The following is a 16,699-nucleotide window of genomic DNA, read 5'->3' on the forward strand; positions in this document are numbered from 1 at the left end:
TCCTCTTCTCTGCTCCAGCGACATTTTATCTTTATAAGGTTTTACAGTGTTTTTTGGTCTTTGGTGGGATATAAATTTGCTGTTACAAAGAACGCTTGCCTTCCCTGCTTATCTCTAGGAATACTGCGGGATTTAGGGAACTTCTTGGTCCAGTTTCTCTACAGAGCAGAGAAACAGAAGATGGAGCAGGTTGAGAATATTCATGTTTTGTTTGAAATGGACATTTAAATCTCACCTAAGTCCCATTGCCAAGCTTGTCCAACAGGACCCTTTCAATCGTGAAACATCAGTTGTACTTCATCTTATACATATAAATCTCACTGTTTCTGATTATGTTCCGTTGTTTAAGCATTGCTGATTTTGTTTTAAGCCACGCATCCATAACCTTAAGAACGCGGCCCATGCAAAAATAAACTCAATGTAAACTTGTAACTGTGTATTATACAATTTAATGATCATCTTGACAAACATATGCATCAACAGTAACGTCATTTATCAATAACCCTCTTCCGCTGTGTACACAGTATCCCCGTTACTTTCAGTTTAAACACAATGAGTCGCAGAGGTGCATCTTAACGGTATAGAGTGTCCTTCAATGCCAGTCGGCCAGTACTTGCTCGATAAGAAATACTGTGACTAGAAGGACACTGATGTAGACTCGCACCTCTGGACTGGGGCTGTTTTTATTTACAGGTCTTAAGGAAAGGAACGTCAAAAGATTTGGCGAAGAACTCTGAGGAGCTTTATGTATAATACAGTGGGGTTTAAAGCAGAACCACTTGTTTTCCTGCGAGATAAGATGATCTTAGTCCGGGTGATAAGAGGGAAAATGTTTACCGGTACATGGGAGAGAATCAACAAATATACATTCTGTTTTTTCCTCCATGGTTAATCCCACTTGAACTGCAGTCCGACACGATAAGCTTGAACATTCCACAGCAGCTCACACACACACACACACTGAGTCACTACTTTAAACACACAAAACCAGAGAATATCAAATGAAGCGTACAACTTAGGTTCAAGATCTGTGGACTCACGTTGTCAACCCCACAAAGACAAACAAGCATAAATTCCAAACTTAGAAAAGATGGTGTCTGACGGGTGCTGCAACAAGATTTCGATGGTCTGCGGTCTGCTAATGCGACAGCTGGGTATAAAACAGAACATTCCCATTTTCAAAACATGCCTTAAGAGGATGCAGTGGGCCAATGTGCAGATCTGTGGGTGTGCGGAGGTCACGCTTTCAGAGCTGTAATGCAGTCAGCTCTTACGCTAGCGGGGTACATCGACAGCAGCAACACACCGACATGTCAACGGGTGCGGTGCCACATTTTCTGGAACTTGGATCTACGTGTGCGAGATCTTCAGCATGAAAGCTGCATGCGCTTGTCTGTGGTAGTCAACAGTATTCTTATTTCGTACAACACACTGATCTTACCCACAGTCGAAAGTAAAAACTTAAGATGGAAAATAGAGAGATCCAAGTCGAGTTCAGTCACAAGATCTTAAATGTGTAGGTGGCGGATTTGATCACAACTACCGTCCAACAAAGAATGACCATCACACACAGGTATCTTACGGGCACCAGGAAACTGAGGGGGGATAGATGTACATGTTTACGTATTCGTGTATAGCTCTGGCATGGGAATTGTGAAAAGAGAAACATGTACATGTATGTGCGTAAAGTCTTGGATGGCGTTAGCAATGTTCACGTATTTAAACATTTACATACGAGTCTTTCTATTGGTGTGCACATTGCACCCCCGGGCCATGATGAGCCCCTTCCTCATCAGAGCTGTCGTTGTAAGCCTCTCTCCGAGCTCCGCCTCCTGAACCTTGACTCTTGTCGAAATCTGTCAGGTCAACTTCCTCTGCCTCCGCTGCGATCACAGGATTCTCGGCACGTGCAGGCAGCAAGCATTCCAGTTCCTTGGAGAGGAAAAATAGCCACTCGTTCACAATTAATCAAATCAAAGTTGTACAAATAAGGATATTAAACGATTGTCGCTCACATTCAGTTTTTCGGCACTAATCCAGTTGTTCTCTGGGAACTGGACGTCAAACTTGACGTAAAGGTCCCCCTTCTCAAAGGGGTTTCTGTACTGCGGCATTCCCTCTCCCTTCACCATTCTAATGCAGCCTGCCATACAAAGGCGACAGCGAAAGGGTGGAAAGAGAGAGTATTAGAACACAAGTATCATGACGCAGCACAACCCTTTTAAAAGGATTGCCAACAGGAGGCAGCCACTCTTCATCCTGAAACAAGTCTCAGGTGAAAAGGCCTGGATTTAATAACTTAAGGTGAATTAAACTATCCTTTTTCCCTTTCAAGTTTAATAATTAAAATATTTTTTATTATAGAAATGGTATAAAGACATGAATACCTGGCTCGATGATCTTGCCCGGTGGGTATTTAACAAGCAACTGACGTCCATCAAGGTGTGTGACAGTCATCTGGAAGCCACACAGCGCCTCCACCAGGCCAATATGCTGGACCATGTGAAGGTCACTGCCTTCACGGCGGAAATCCTGATTTACATTTAAATCCCAGATGTTTAGATTGATGACGACATGCATGGCAAACAAAATGTATAACAAAATCCCCTAAAATTGACAATTCAGTGACGGGACTTCAACGACGCATCAGAATCAAAGTGTTTTTACCTCATTTTCTTTCTCTTGAAGCACCAGGACGATATCTCCTGGTTCGACACCTGGCGCTTGGTCGGCTTCTCCAGAGAATGTGATCTTCTGTCCATGTTTCATGCCTTTGTCCACGTGAACCTCCAGAAGTTTCGTCTCCTTACAAACCTTGTGACCCTCACATTTTTTGCAGCGGTCCTTCTCACTTATCACTTCACCTGCACGCAGAGATTGGACGATGTCCAGGTTGTGCTGCGTCTGTTTCCGTCCATTACCCGTGTCTTGTTAAAGCACAGTCAGCGTGTGGATGTGCATGAACACATTACCCTCTCCATTGCAATCCGTGCAGACCGACTGCATCTGCTGGACCATCCCGGGAGCCAGCTGTCTGATCATGATTCTCATACCTCGTCCTCGGCACGCCACACACTTCTGCACCGCTCCTGCCTTACCCCCCTGACTACAAAGGAAGCAGTTAAGCGTCAGCATTGCTGTCAATAATTTCCAAGTAAAGGAACATTATAGAAATAGCAACGTTCCGAACGACTCACCCATTACAAGCGCCACAGAGAACGTTCTTACTCAGCTGCAGTTTCGTGGTTTTGCCATTGTAGAGGTCCTCAAGAGAAACTCTGTGCAACCGAGAGTCAGGGGATACGCGTTAAACTTTATACTTTAACCACGCGCTGATGCACCCAAATTACACTTGATTAAACCACTTACTTCAGAGGGTGTACCATGTCATCACCTCTTCTTTTGCCACCATTGCGTCCTCTGCCCTGTCCCCCCATGAAGCCGAAAAGTCCTCCGCCAAAAATGTGAGAGAAGATGTCATCCATTCCAGGCCCCCCTCCTCCTCCCTCACGCAGGCCCTGTTCTCCATAGCGATCATACAGCTCTTTCTTTTCTGGGTTTGTCAGTACTTCATACGCGAAGCTGATCTCTTTAAACTTGAAAAGGGGGGAGGGGAAAAATAAAAAGCAAAATCAGACATCTTGAAAAAGAAAAAAATACACAACATAACGAACCATTTGTTTTTGATTGTCCCTGAAGAACGTTTCTGAAGCGATCAATCAGCACGAATAACCGGTTGCACATAGGAAAAACTACGTTGACATCATTTCCAGGTGCTGCCGTTACTATTGTCTAGTTCTTATTCAAATTACATGCTCTGGCGCAGCATACCTTGTCCCCAGCATCAGGGTTCTTGTCAGGATGGTACTCTTTGGCTAGTTTCCGGTAGGCCTGCAATAAATCAGAAAGTATGAGCATGAAAAAAGGTGGGATCAATAATTGTTGGATGTCTTTAACAGACACAAATTGGGAAACTTTTGGAAATAATTAGTTCAGTTTCCCACTTACCGGTACTATAAGAGTTCCAGTAATAAGCTTTATTGGTGGAGGGAAATTGATTTAAACATGTACAAGAGGTGTTGACGTTGAAGTAACTTTTTTATCAGCGATAATGACAATACATTTAATAACAATCGATCTGAAAGCACTACATTTTGACAGAAAGGGGTATAAAGGTGAGTTATACTGCTCTTCTGCTTTTCCCCACCAAGCTGAGTACAGAACTCTGATTAATTCAGTACGCAAGGTGAATATAGAAGCGGTCATAAACACACCATGAAATGATTCAGGACTCGTTTGACAGGGAGACGAATTACAAGCCATCCTTAGATCCATCCATTTGAGTTTAAAATACGAAGCGCACGATGGCTACCTGCTAAATGTAAAGCAGTTAGCTTTAAATTATGGCTAGCTGGTTAGCATGTGGAACAAAAAAGTGAGGATGAGTCACACTATGCATCGCGGTACGAAATGCCACGAGGATGAAACTACATTTATTTTCCTAGCGTTTCAAGCCAAGAGAGCTGTTGAGCAACATGACTTTTGTCGCCACCGAACGACCGGGCGGAGGCTCCTTCACTGTGTAGCTTGTGGTAGCTAGTTTGTGGCCGGTGTTTGTAGCACTCGTGGTCGCCAGTCTATTGCTAGTTTTTTCCGGCAAGCTAACTTCGCCCTTTCTGTGTATAAACAAAACGACAGAAGTTACAGCCATTGTATTTCATCAGCCCAAATGGAGTAGCGTTTTTTTTGTCAGAACGCTTTACCACGAAGAACTTCACATTTATTCCTAAGAGCCAGCCTAGCCTTCATGCTAGGCCAAGCTAGCTGCTGCCGAGCATCTTTAGCTAGCGCTCACCGGGTTAAATGAGCTTGTTTCCCGGCTACATTTCGCCGGTGTTGCATCCTCATTTATTTTCAGTTCATACGAAGGTACGTTTTCTTCCGATTCACACCGCTCTCACCTTTTTCAGTTCATTCTCAGAGGCAGATGGTGAAACTCCAAGGATGTCGTATAGCTTCGTATCCGCGACGTTCGCCATGATGCTAGCCGGCTACAGAGAAAGACCTTCTGCGGGGGTTCGGGTTGAGCTGACGGGAGCCGAGGCAACATGTACTGCTTGGGACTGCCCAGGGTTGCCAGATCTGACACAAACCCCCGCATCGGCTCATGCAGTATTCAAAAAAACAATCACAGGACTCGTGGACATATTTATTTTTAATATGGGTCGTCTTTTTTTTTTATTAAATCATACTTTAATCTGTATGTCATACATAACGATTTCAAATGAGTCACATTCTATAATTACTAACATTATCTATCTTTAAACGGTATGTTGTATTTCAGAGAGAGTGAGGTTGAAATTACATTTTCAGTGAATGCAGAAAGAAAAACAAACAATAATCTATTGCTGCAATCATTTATTTGAATTTGATCAAGTGGTGCCGAAATGCACTCTCAGGTCTTTTTCAGGGTTTATTACAGGTGGTCCAATTTAGGCTATAACTGGTCAGATTCAGTGCTTCACGGACACAGACATTCCCAAACCAGTGGTTTACCCACTTTATTAAACAATTTAATATTTCATCCATTTTCCTTGAAGTCATTGCATTTTTATTGGAGTCAATAAATCGTTCCCCTTTGTACCAGGGCCCCCTCCTACATCTTGGGACTCGAACCATCATCAGCTGGACCCATTTTGCACCAGATGATGGGTAAATGACAGCATTTTATTGAGGTGTCCATTTTCTCTGGTGTATAATGAACGCTTTTCTTTGAGCAGGACTGTTTTGGGAATATGAATAAATCGCATCAATATATTATCAACAGTTTAATATTAACATTCAGACTGTGGAACAAAAATCCGGTAATTTAATTTGGTTTAAATTAACCTCAAACTTTCTTAAACCCACGATTGAAAATGAAAGGTATAGTTTCAGAAATGTTCGGGCTGTATTTATTTGAGAGATTTAGATTTTTACCGCAACAGAAAAACATCAGTATGTAAATATTGAGTTATGTTTACACAATCGAACTTTGATTACGTTTTAGCTAGCCGCCATTTTGACATCAAAATCTGGCAGGGTTTTCGGTTGCCTTCCTGCTGAAGCGTAATTTGGACAGCGACAACACGAACGCCCGACAGGCCGGCCAGCAGCCATCGTTTCACGGCGTTGTAAATGACTTTGCGCCCGGTAGAAGGTCCGCATCTTCACGCTAACTGTGCGGACATGAATAGCCGGCTACGGGCCTCCGGGTAGCCTGAGCCGCCGCCGCTGCGCTTGTAAATTGACGACGGTCAAACGATGGGCAAAAGGTAAGAGTCCGCATGTCCTTTGGAACCAAACAAATAAAATACAGTTACGTAAATCCTCCACGAGCTGTCAAGGAGTCCGTGGGGCTGTAAGGTGCGTGTCGGGACGGCATCTCTCCGAGCCACGCAGTTGTGTTTGATCTTCAATCAGCAGCACTCGTAACCATCGTTACGGTACTTCAATAGCCCGGTTAATGTTAGCGACAAGAAATGTTGTTAGCGGGCAGCTTCACGAACAGGAGGTAAGATAATATTCTCACCGAGTTACGATCACTGTCCGGATAGCATCGCCAGTTAGCCTTAACGCAGGGCCAGGCTGCATGTTAGCATTTAAGTCCGTTAGCAGCTAGCTACCAATAACAGATCCGCGGATCACCGCCTAATTTTCCTGCTTTATCCCTCCACAGACATGACCTGACTACTCGCATGTTCATCGTGGAATCGATCTGTTAAATTCAATTGATAACTGGCTGAATTATTTTTATTAAGATGGATTTTACCTGCTTTGCATATAGTCTTATTATGTTCACGGGTACGCAAAGCGGATCAATTCATTCTGGGCTACCGACGGGACCCGTCGGCTTCATTCAGTTTTAAATGATCATCTCATGCCGAGTTCCGAGTTTGCCCATTGTGCCTAAACAGAACGTGCAAGTCAGTAGTCCTCCCTCACCTCATCGGCTCAGATTTCTCATTATTTCTCATTATATGGTTGTTTTGGTACGAGTGAAATTTGTATCGTCACTTCTGTCCAGCCCATTCAACTTGAATGGGGCAAATTGTTATTCAGCAAGATACTAACACGTGTCCGAATCTACAGAACAAATGCCGTAGTGTCCTTGACTAATCCATACGTTTGCTGCTTCCTCCTCTGCTCAACAGCTAGGCCTACGATCCGGTGACGTCAGCCATGTTTTGGAAGTTTGACTTGCACACATCATCTCACCTGGAGGCGCTACTAGACAAGGAGGATGTCACGCTCACCGAGCTCATGGATGAGGAAGATGTGCTGCAGGAGTGTAAATCCCAGAACAGGAGGTCTGTTTGCTGTTAGCGTTAGCATATTTAGCATTCTGTTTCACAGTAAATGTTGCTTTTTTTTTATGGCTTTCCAGACTGCTGCTGTTCCTGTGCCAGGACCGGTGCATGGAGGAGCTGGTCCGTATGATCACTACGGAACCCCCTACTGGTGTCGAGGAGATCAAGCGCTTCAAGTATGTGGTCGAATGGAGAAACGGATTTGTTTGATTTGTTTGGTGCTGCAACATCTCCTTATTGGCAGTTTGTTGTAAAAATGTGGGCTCAGTTCTTTAAAAAAACATTTCAACACAATCCTTCCTCAGGAAATATTGTTTTCCACGTAATATTAGTGTACTAAGGAAGAAGATAAGAAGTATTTTTTCTTCTTCTGCGTTGTCTTAACTTCTTGTTGTGTTCTTTCGTTTATCACAGGTATCCAAATATAGCATGTGAGCTGTTGACATGTGACGTAGGGCTGATCAATGATAAGTTGGGTAGTGAGGAGCCTCTGCTGGAAACGCTGTATACCTTCCTGCAGCAGCAATCCCCACTTAACCCCCTTCTAGCATCTTTCTTCAGCAAGACCATAGGGAACCTCATCACACGAAAGACTGAGCAGGTAACACACACAGAGGAGGCTAATCAAAGGGCACACTTAGAGAAAATAACGGCTATGCTTTTGTGACGTTGGGATTTAATCGAGTGCTAATACTTATGGTTAAATTTGAATGTGTAAAAATTTAGAATGTGGAAGATTTAGTCTGTACAATTTAAGAATACACGTCGGTGATGGGTTTGATCTCAGGAAGATGTAACGAAACGTCTGCACCATACATAGAACCTGGAGCAGGATTAGAAGCTTTCTGATAGATTTCAACTTGTGTGTGTAAATGGCATGAAATATGGGAGGGTGTTTTTAATGCAAGGAGGAAATGAACAGATCAAATCAATGAAACGCTCAACTTGAAAATGGTGACCTTTCAGAAACCAGATGATCTTTTTTTGATCTGATGAATAGATTCAGTGACGATGTCTGACCAGACCTTTTATTAGTGCCTCGTCATCAGACGGTAACTCTCCGTTCGTGTGCTGTTTCCGCTGCTCTGTTGTTTCGTGGAGGTGCTCGGTTTCTTGCGACGGAAGGAGGGATTTCTCTCCTTGGTCTTGAAGCACATCGATACGTCAGCCATGATGGATGTGCTGTTGAGACTCATCAGCTGCGTGGAGCCGACGCCCCTCCGGCTCGAGACTCTTGCTGTATGTGGGCACACATTCATGCCGTGTGTTGCAGACAAACGTTGTTTGTTTATTATGTGTCGTTTCTTTGACAGTGGCTGAATGAGGAGAAACTTGCACAGAGACTGATCGAGCTCATTCACCCTGAGAGGGATGAGGAGGTATGATGGCATTTCAGTATTTCTAGTGGAACAAACGTTCATTGGCAGCCACAGACGTCTGGATAGATAGTGTTCATTTGTGTGTGTGTGTGTGTGTGTGGTTTGTCTCTCACAGAGGCAGTCCAATGCATCTCAGACTTTGTGTGACATCATTCGTCTGAGCAGAGACCAGGCCAATCAGCTGCAAGAGATTTCGCAACCCGACCCTCTGCTGACGATGCTGGAGTCGTACGTCAGACAGCCACACGCTCATGCCAGCATCCTTTTCGCTGGATGCGGAACCAGTGATACGCTCCGTTGTGTGTCTGCAGGCAGGAGTGTGTGGAGCAGTTGTTGCAGAATATGTTCTCAGGAGAGATTATTGAGAGCTGCATTGTCAATGGGATTCAGGTTCTTCTCACGTTACTGGAAATAAGAAGGCCCGTGTCAATGTGAGACTCTTTAAATCGATAATTATTACTGCCTCGTTCTTCTTGATGATGATCTCTTTTTTTGTATTTTTATTAGAGCCCTGATCAGATTTTCTCCGGCCATTTGCCTCTTGTGGCACTGCTTTATGAAACATTATAATCCTTCCTGTGTGTGCTTTGTGCGATCATGACAGGGTGGATGGTGTGATGGATGCTCAGGGATTTGAGAGAAGCTATGCTGTTAACAGCTGCATTTTGCTGGCCATCCAACCACATCTGATACACTTCCACCAGCTTCTCCTGGAACCACCCAAGGTGCGTGAATGCAGCACATGAGTTAACATCCTACACGTGAATTGTCATATTTCAGTACTATGCTGTATAACAAATGTTATATTGCCGTCCAACTGTGTAAGAAAACTCTGCTGCACTGCCGGGCTGTTTGTATGTTTATTCTTAGCAAACTCCCATGTTGACTACTCTGGGTGTGCTGGAGGAGCCATTAGGGAACACGCGTCTACATGTAGCCAGGCTTGTGGCCTCCCTGCTGTATACCAGCTCGTCCAGCCACACTGTTGTCGCACAGGAACTGTGCAGACTCAATACGATGGACCTGCTTCTGGTGAGATGGTGACATTCTGCAATTCAAAAATTCAATGTTGACAAATGTTCACGGTCTCATTTGAAAAAATCTGTGTCTTATTCTTCAGGATTTGTTCTTCAAATACACGTGGAACAACTTTTTGCACCTCCAAGTAGAGCTTTGCGTCGCTGCCATTCTCAGGCCCTGTGCCCATGAAATGAGACTTCAGCCTGGCTTGGGAGCGCCGGAAACACTCAAGCCTCTTCAGGATGCTTCACAAGAGCAATCTTTGGCTGAAGATCACTCTGAATCTCCAGTCACCCCTGAAACCGCTGCACATAATCTAATGGTGACCCATGTATGTGCCTCTACTCATGTTTGAAGTAAGAAGGTCGAGTGGTTTTTCTTGCACTGGCTGTGAAAGTAAAGTGTTGACTGTCCTTTCCTCTTATAAGTTGTTCCAGCATTGCCACCTGGTCCAGAAAATTCTAGGGGCTTGGGAAGAGAATGATAAAATACAGTAAGAAAATTGAGAAATGATGGCCGGATGTTTCTTTGCTTTGTTAGTGCTTCCCTGAGAGCATCACTTCTGTGTTCAGGTCAGACGGTGGAATGAGAAGAGGATACATGGGACACCTGACTAGGATCGCCAACACGGTGGTTCACAACCTGGAGAAGGGCCCAGTCCACACACAGATCAGTAGCCTCATCACAGGTGTGTGTGGGGCTCTGTTAATGGAACTGATTATGATCGGGGGTGCACATAAATGAAGTACATGTGTGTACTTGTGATTTAGAATATTAGCTGGTCTGCAAAAGGTGAGCACAAAGCAACATCTTCAGGTACTCCTCTGGGAACCAGAAATGTGCACCCCCGATTATAAACTCGAACAATGTTGTTGTTCTTGTGTATTTGGACCTAGACCTCCCAGTGGACTACAGGGGGCGCTGGGAAAAGTTTGTGGACCAGACTTTGTCAGAGACAAACAGGAAAAACACCATAGACCTGGTAAGCAAACAAAAACACACTCCTCTAGAATATAGAGTTTAGAAGTTACCGGGAGTTACACGTGCTCACTCGGACCTCGAGCGTGCGATCTTTCTTTGTCAGATCGGCAACGGAAATGCTCGCCCATCCTCAGAGGATGACATGGAGAGCCCCTTCCCCAAAGAACTGACTCTGCAGCAGGTACACAGCAATAGCACACACACGCATTCCGAGGGTAGCCATTCACGTTGTGACGTGTTGCTTTAGGCCTTTTCCGACTACCAGATCCAGCAGATGACGGCTAACTTTGTGGATCAATTTGGCTTCAATGATGAGGAGTTTACTGATCACGACGACAGCGTTGGGTAAGCTATTGATGCTCCTTTTGTTAGTTGTTGTTGTTTATTGAATGATTTCTATCGTTCTTGCAGGGCAACCTTTGACCGCATTGCAGAGATCAATATCAACATTGACCCCGGACAGGACAGTGTGAGTTTAATCAGTCGCTAACAATAATTAATTATTGTCCGTAATGAGCCGAAGCCATCAAAGTATCGACCGTTTAGATTTGTCCATCCGTCTATTACAGACTAGTGCAGCCGTGTTTGAGGCTTGTTCCAAGGAGAGGATCCAGCCCTTTGATGATGATGAAGAGGACATTTGGGAGGAGAAAGAGATCAACTTTGCAACACAAGCCAAGTCCCGTAACCGGTGAGACAAGCTCCAGTAAATGCAGATTCAGTCAGCGTTTTGTTTGTAATTATTTATTGCAGCATTTCGCTGGAAGTCTCATTCTGTACGTGAAGGAATTGTCCTTTATCAATGATACACTTTATGATGATTTGCTTAATTCAAGGTTTGGCGGGTCACGATCGTCCCAGAGCCATGCAGCCCATAAAGCTCATGATGCGACGGCAGCGTCTGGCACTGAGGCGACTGACAAAGCAGCAGGTTCGGACTCTGAGGAGGGAGAGGATCCGAGAGATGACCCGGATCCTTTCTCGAGTCAGGCCCAGACTGAGGAAGCAAAATGTGAGTGAGAAATATGCTGCATACTGATGCTAAGCGGGCTTTGAGCAAGCGTCTCACATAGAATGTGTGTGTGTGTGTGTGTGTGTGTGGCACTTTCCATGCTCAGGCACCGGGTGGATAGCTGACTTTGGGGAGGTGAACTCAAAGGCTCCTGCAGCAGGAGTGAAGTTTTCGGCCTGGGAGACCCCAGATTGCCAAACAGCCCCCAAAGAGACGGAGCAGAAGGGATGGGCCAAATTCCCCGACTTCCAGCCTTTCTGTTGGTGAGCTGGGCCTTTAAAACCACCTGAGCTTTGCTTTTGGAGACGAGTGTGATAATATACAGTATCCTAGTAAATGTTTCCTTCATGTTATTGTAAAACATGTCAGTAGTTCATAATAAAATCATGTACCCCCCCCCCCCCCCCCAGTGCTGAAACAGGCCCCAGATGCAGCTCGCCTGTGAACTCGGAGCCCAGTGGATCAGACGGCTCCAACCCAAACCAGAATCGTATGTTTCTGCAGCTTGAACATGTTGTTGAACAATTTAGATACACCACGGAACTCGAACGAATGTGAACGCACACATTCGGCTGGACTTAAACCTAATCCTGCAGCTGACAGACTTCTTATTTCCTGAGATGGAATACACGGACAGGAAGGTTCGTAAGGACTGCGCGGCTTCGTGTTGGTCGGGTAACGTCTCTTTGTCGCTCTGCAGCGTGCGTGTGGAGTGTGTGCGTCGCGAGGAAAGCCCCACTGGTGGCGTCGGACAGCTCTTCGTCCAACACCTCGGGCAGCGATGAAGAAGAAGGCAAGACGGAGTCTGCGACCAGTCGGATGGTGACGACGGAGACCACGACCACAGGAGCTGGGAAGGAGACCGTTCAGCTCACCATGGACGCCGCAAACGAGAGGGCCTTGTTCAGCAGGTGCCGCACGCTCGCCGCCATGTTCAGCTGCTCCGTCTCCCCTTTCACGATCTCACTGTGAAGCCTCTTTTCCTTTCCCCTCTACACATTTCCTGCACAATTTTACCTCCACCTTCTCTGTTCTTCCCCCATCCTGTCTGTCCCCCCCCCCCCCCCCTTTCTCGTCCCACCTTGACTCCAGAATATTCAGACCAGCAGTCAGACGGTATGTTGGTCTTGAAGTCCTCTGCTTTGGAGTGTGGAATGTCTTCTTATTTTTTTTTTTTTTTGAAGCTGTAAGAAGGTTTTTAACAAGCCATCACAAAAACAGATCTGCTGTGTGGAAATTTTTTTTGTTTGCTCGTTCAATTTAACAGGAAATGATGACGCCTTGTACCATAATCCAAGACGAGCATAATTCATCACAAGAATAGACTAACGACACTTGTAGAGACGCAAAAGCACCTGAACTCATTCCATATTCTCAAAAATGACCGTGAATTTCCCAAACACTGCTGGTGTTAGCAACAACTGAAGCTTTCCACTCATCCTACTCTCAGTTTTACCAAATGGGGATCTAATATTTGCCTTGTATCAAAAGAGATTAGAGCGGTGCACGACTCTACTCACCGTGGTCACGTGATGCTGATCATTCTTGTGCCGACCATAACATCAAACGCACCCAACTTGTTTTCTTTAAGAGCATCCACACTAATAACGGTATCGGACAGCATGCTATCGACAATGTTTGTAACCAGTTCAACAGTAACAAATACACTACTAACACAACTGTGCGCCCACAAGCATGCTATATTTAATAAGGATGGATTTAATAGGATGGCTGATGACTTCTTCAGCACCGACCTTGCTCCACACGCGGAAGCGTGGCGGCGTGAGGTGGCCGGCGTGGAAAGCAGGAAGTGGGGAGAACTGCATATGCAGTTTGATCTTTATGTGAGCTCAGGTGTAATTCATATTATTGGCTACAGCTACATTTGTTCTTTGCAGTGAAGCAGACGTGGCGCCAGTAGAGGGAAAAGACAAAGGGAACGAAAATGAAAACGGAAATCAGAACATGAAGAACCACGGAGACAGCCTCAGCTCCACTCAGTAAGTGTGTGTGTGTGTGTGTGTGTGTGTGCGCGCAGCATGGAGGTCCACATTCTGGATGCGTTCTCCTGTACCCTTTAAAATCCAGGTGATCAATGCACCGGTAGACGATCAGCCAGTCGGGAGGATTGTTGTTCTTAAATGTCCGTTTGAAATCGTCAATGAGAGTAAAACGAGCTATGAAAGCGTGTTGCATCTGGGCACATCTGGGCACATCTGGGTCGGCGGTCGTTGGTCTGTGGAGCCTCTTTCGCTGTCTCTTCCCAAACCACTATCCCGTTAACAAATTTAACTGATTAATAGCAGATTATTACAGGGGGGTAAAAATCAGTATTTAGTGAGTTAAATGTAAATCAGGTATAGTGACCCCCCCCCCCCCCCCCCCCCAGCAGCAGAATGAAATGGGAATCTCCAACATCCGTGCCGTTTATGCATGTGGTAGAGCAACTTTTTGCTTCTGGGACTCCGAGTCATTGTAACGCTTGGCTGTAATTTTTTACAGTGTAAAGTAAACACTGTCGAGCTGTCTCTAAATAGGATTCTTCTTCTGTGTGTTTACTGGCAGCCTCTAAAGTGCGTACCGCTGTACTGGGCTGTGTGGTTGCTACACAACCCAGTACAGTAGGAAGCTTTTCGGATCTATAAAGGTTCTGATTCAAGCCAAAAAACTTTTCATTGTATTTGAGTGTTCTGAAGTTTCCTCCGTGTCTTTTCTTCTTCTTCTGTTTTTACTTTGCAGAAAGGTGCAGCCTGCGGCCAATGGACCGGCTTAAGGACACGGCGCACAAATACTTCACCTGTCCATTTAACACGCTGCCATGCCGCTTTCAGCCCTTCAGTGCCCTTTTGGAGAACGGAAGATCCTTGGCGTAGAGGTCAAAGGCCTTAAGAGTGTGTAACGCATCACAGGTTTATGTAACAGCCTCCAAAAGGAATACATGTTTGAACAAATGTGTTTTCATTCCCAGACCCCAAAAGACAAACTATGTTCAGTGTGATCTATTTCAGATTTTGATTTTCCCATTGAACCCATGAAACAAACGCACTTTCTGAAATTGACCTTTTTGTTTATCGCTGCATCCGGATTTCAGATTGTTTGAATGTGTAAACAGATTAAATCCGTTTTCTATCGAAGCTTTTTGACTGTTTACACGTCCGTAAAGAGTTGAACTAATTAGCCAAGACTACAAAAAAAAGCCGAGAGGTTTCTTCTTCTTCTTCTTCTTCTTCTTCATGGACGATGTTAGAAACACAATTTGTCTGTGCTAAAGTGTGAGTGATTAAAATGTGGATTTGACCTTTACATGCGGCTGAAATAACAATTTCTCACTCGCATAAATCGTTGATTTGGAGCATCAGATAAAATAACATCCACCTTAAACCTGCGATAGATCCATCCATCCGGTTCAGGTGTGTGTGTGTGTGCGTGCGTGTGTGTGTGCAGACACATGAGTGTGCGCGCATGAGCTCTGTCTGAGATACGGAATGCATTCTCAGGTCATCGGAGACTTTGCAGATAACGAGAGAAGCACACCTGTGTAAGACACGCACGCACACGTGCACAGTGCCATGCGTGCACACACATCCAGGTTGATGCGCACACACACACACAAAAATCCCACGAGACGCAGTGATGTGCGTGCATACCTACTCAGAGCTGTTTAAATGTAATATTGTGAATTTTGAACCTGTATTAGGTTGTGGCAATTCTTGGTAACATGTAAGCATAAATATAAATGTAAACAGTATATATATATAAACATTATATCTATTTTTGGAATAAATCCAATGTGTGGAAAGGCGATTGTGTTGAAATGAGGCGGTGATGCTGCCTGTGTGTCGGTTAACGCCCCAGCATCGTTACCCGTTTCTCTGCTACACCCGTCCCGTACGGAGGTGTGTGAATGTGTGCTCGTAGTGTGTAGTATGTCCTACGGGAAGGATGAGCCCAGTTTTTTTTTTTAGGAAGTGGGTCTTGTTTTTCCGTTCAGTTTTAAACGTTAGGTTGACTAATCTAACCGAGAGGAACAAATGAATCGTATATTTGATGTCACTGTCAACGAGATCTAATCAGAAGTCGCTGTTGATTGTACCCATAAACATGTTTCAGTAAAATGACCAAACTTCACCAGAAATTAGCTTCTTTCATTATTTTTTTTTTTTAATGCTGTAATATACTGGATGTTTGTGTTGTCTCAACAAGCAATGCATGGCATCGGTAGAAAAATGGAGGAGAAATTCAACCGGTTTCACCCACAATGTGTCGTCCTTGGGGCGGAACCAAAAGCCATCTGTAATCCCTACGCTGCATCGTATAATCGCCCGCGCTAATTATATGGATGACGCGTCGGGAATCCTGTCTGTTTATTATAAAACGAGTCAAAGCTGTGTGTTCAGACCTCGACACTCGTCCCTGCGTACAGTAAACTGTCTTTTATTTGTTGTTGCTCCGTCACAGATGTTTTCTCGGTACTTGTTGATGACACCCATTAGAGTTTGATTTGACGCTCTCCTTTCTCTACTTCATATACTTTTTTTTTTTAAAGCTAACCGTAACTGACAAAACAAAGACCCTAAGTTTTCAAGTTGTACCCAGAAACAGCCAGACCGCCGTTCTTTACGCCATCGTTCTCCTCGTCTCGCTTTCTCAGGGCGGGAGTTGACTTTACTTTCACTTACGGAAGGATAAAGATAGATTGTTGCACTTTCTCGAGAAGCACTTTTGCTGTGTGCCAAGTGGCCACCCTTTCGTCTGCCCCACTCAAAGAGGTGGGAACGTTTGACTTGAGTATCCATGTGGATGTTTTAGATCAATGCTTTCTGCCAAAGTGTGAAGTCCAGAGTTGTCTCGCGTGTTTTTGTTCGATGTGTAGATTTATCTGACTTTTTGAAGAGGCGTTCAATGCTTTGGGTTCGTCTGTCGTAAAGCCGCACGGATGGAGAGAGTCAGGGATGCGG

At 44.8% G+C, this 16,699-nt stretch overlaps 2 protein-coding genes across 2 annotated transcripts; one reads left to right on the forward strand and one right to left on the reverse strand.

Moving 5' to 3' along the window:
- Window positions 1-435: 435 nt before the first annotated feature.
- dnaja2b (DnaJ heat shock protein family (Hsp40) member A2b) lies at window positions 436-5,039 on the reverse strand. Its single transcript, XM_068739133.1, has 9 exons — window positions 4,962-5,039; window positions 3,832-3,891; window positions 3,370-3,596; window positions 3,198-3,278; window positions 2,973-3,106; window positions 2,668-2,864; window positions 2,388-2,532; window positions 2,016-2,143; window positions 436-1,932 (listed from the first exon to the last, which is right to left on the reverse strand). Exons 1-9 carry the CDS (start codon window positions 5,037-5,039, stop codon window positions 1,744-1,746), a joined length of 1,239 nt encoding a protein of 412 aa, XP_068595234.1. The 3' UTR covers window positions 436-1,743.
- Window positions 5,040-7,193: 2,154 nt separating this feature from the next.
- Window positions 7,194-15,876, forward strand: ppp6r2b (protein phosphatase 6, regulatory subunit 2b). Its single transcript, XM_068739738.1, has 23 exons — window positions 7,194-7,349; window positions 7,427-7,525; window positions 7,764-7,950; window positions 8,451-8,588; window positions 8,663-8,728; window positions 8,844-8,956; window positions 9,040-9,159; window positions 9,333-9,453; window positions 9,599-9,760; window positions 9,849-10,079; window positions 10,177-10,241; window positions 10,321-10,436; window positions 10,645-10,730; window positions 10,833-10,910; window positions 10,977-11,074; window positions 11,141-11,198; window positions 11,299-11,420; window positions 11,566-11,741; window positions 11,848-12,004; window positions 12,152-12,231; window positions 12,442-12,652; window positions 13,640-13,741; window positions 14,481-15,876. The coding sequence occupies exons 1-23, from the start codon at window positions 7,222-7,224 to the stop codon at window positions 14,512-14,514; spliced, it is 2,748 nt and encodes a 915-aa protein (XP_068595839.1). The 5' UTR covers window positions 7,194-7,221; the 3' UTR covers window positions 14,515-15,876.
- The last annotated feature ends 823 nt before the right edge of the window (window positions 15,877-16,699 follow it).

Source organism: Brachionichthys hirsutus, chromosome 5, assembly GCF_040956055.1.
Source record: "Brachionichthys hirsutus isolate HB-005 chromosome 5, CSIRO-AGI_Bhir_v1, whole genome shotgun sequence".
Taxonomy (NCBI): domain Eukaryota; kingdom Metazoa; phylum Chordata; class Actinopteri; order Lophiiformes; family Brachionichthyidae; genus Brachionichthys; species Brachionichthys hirsutus.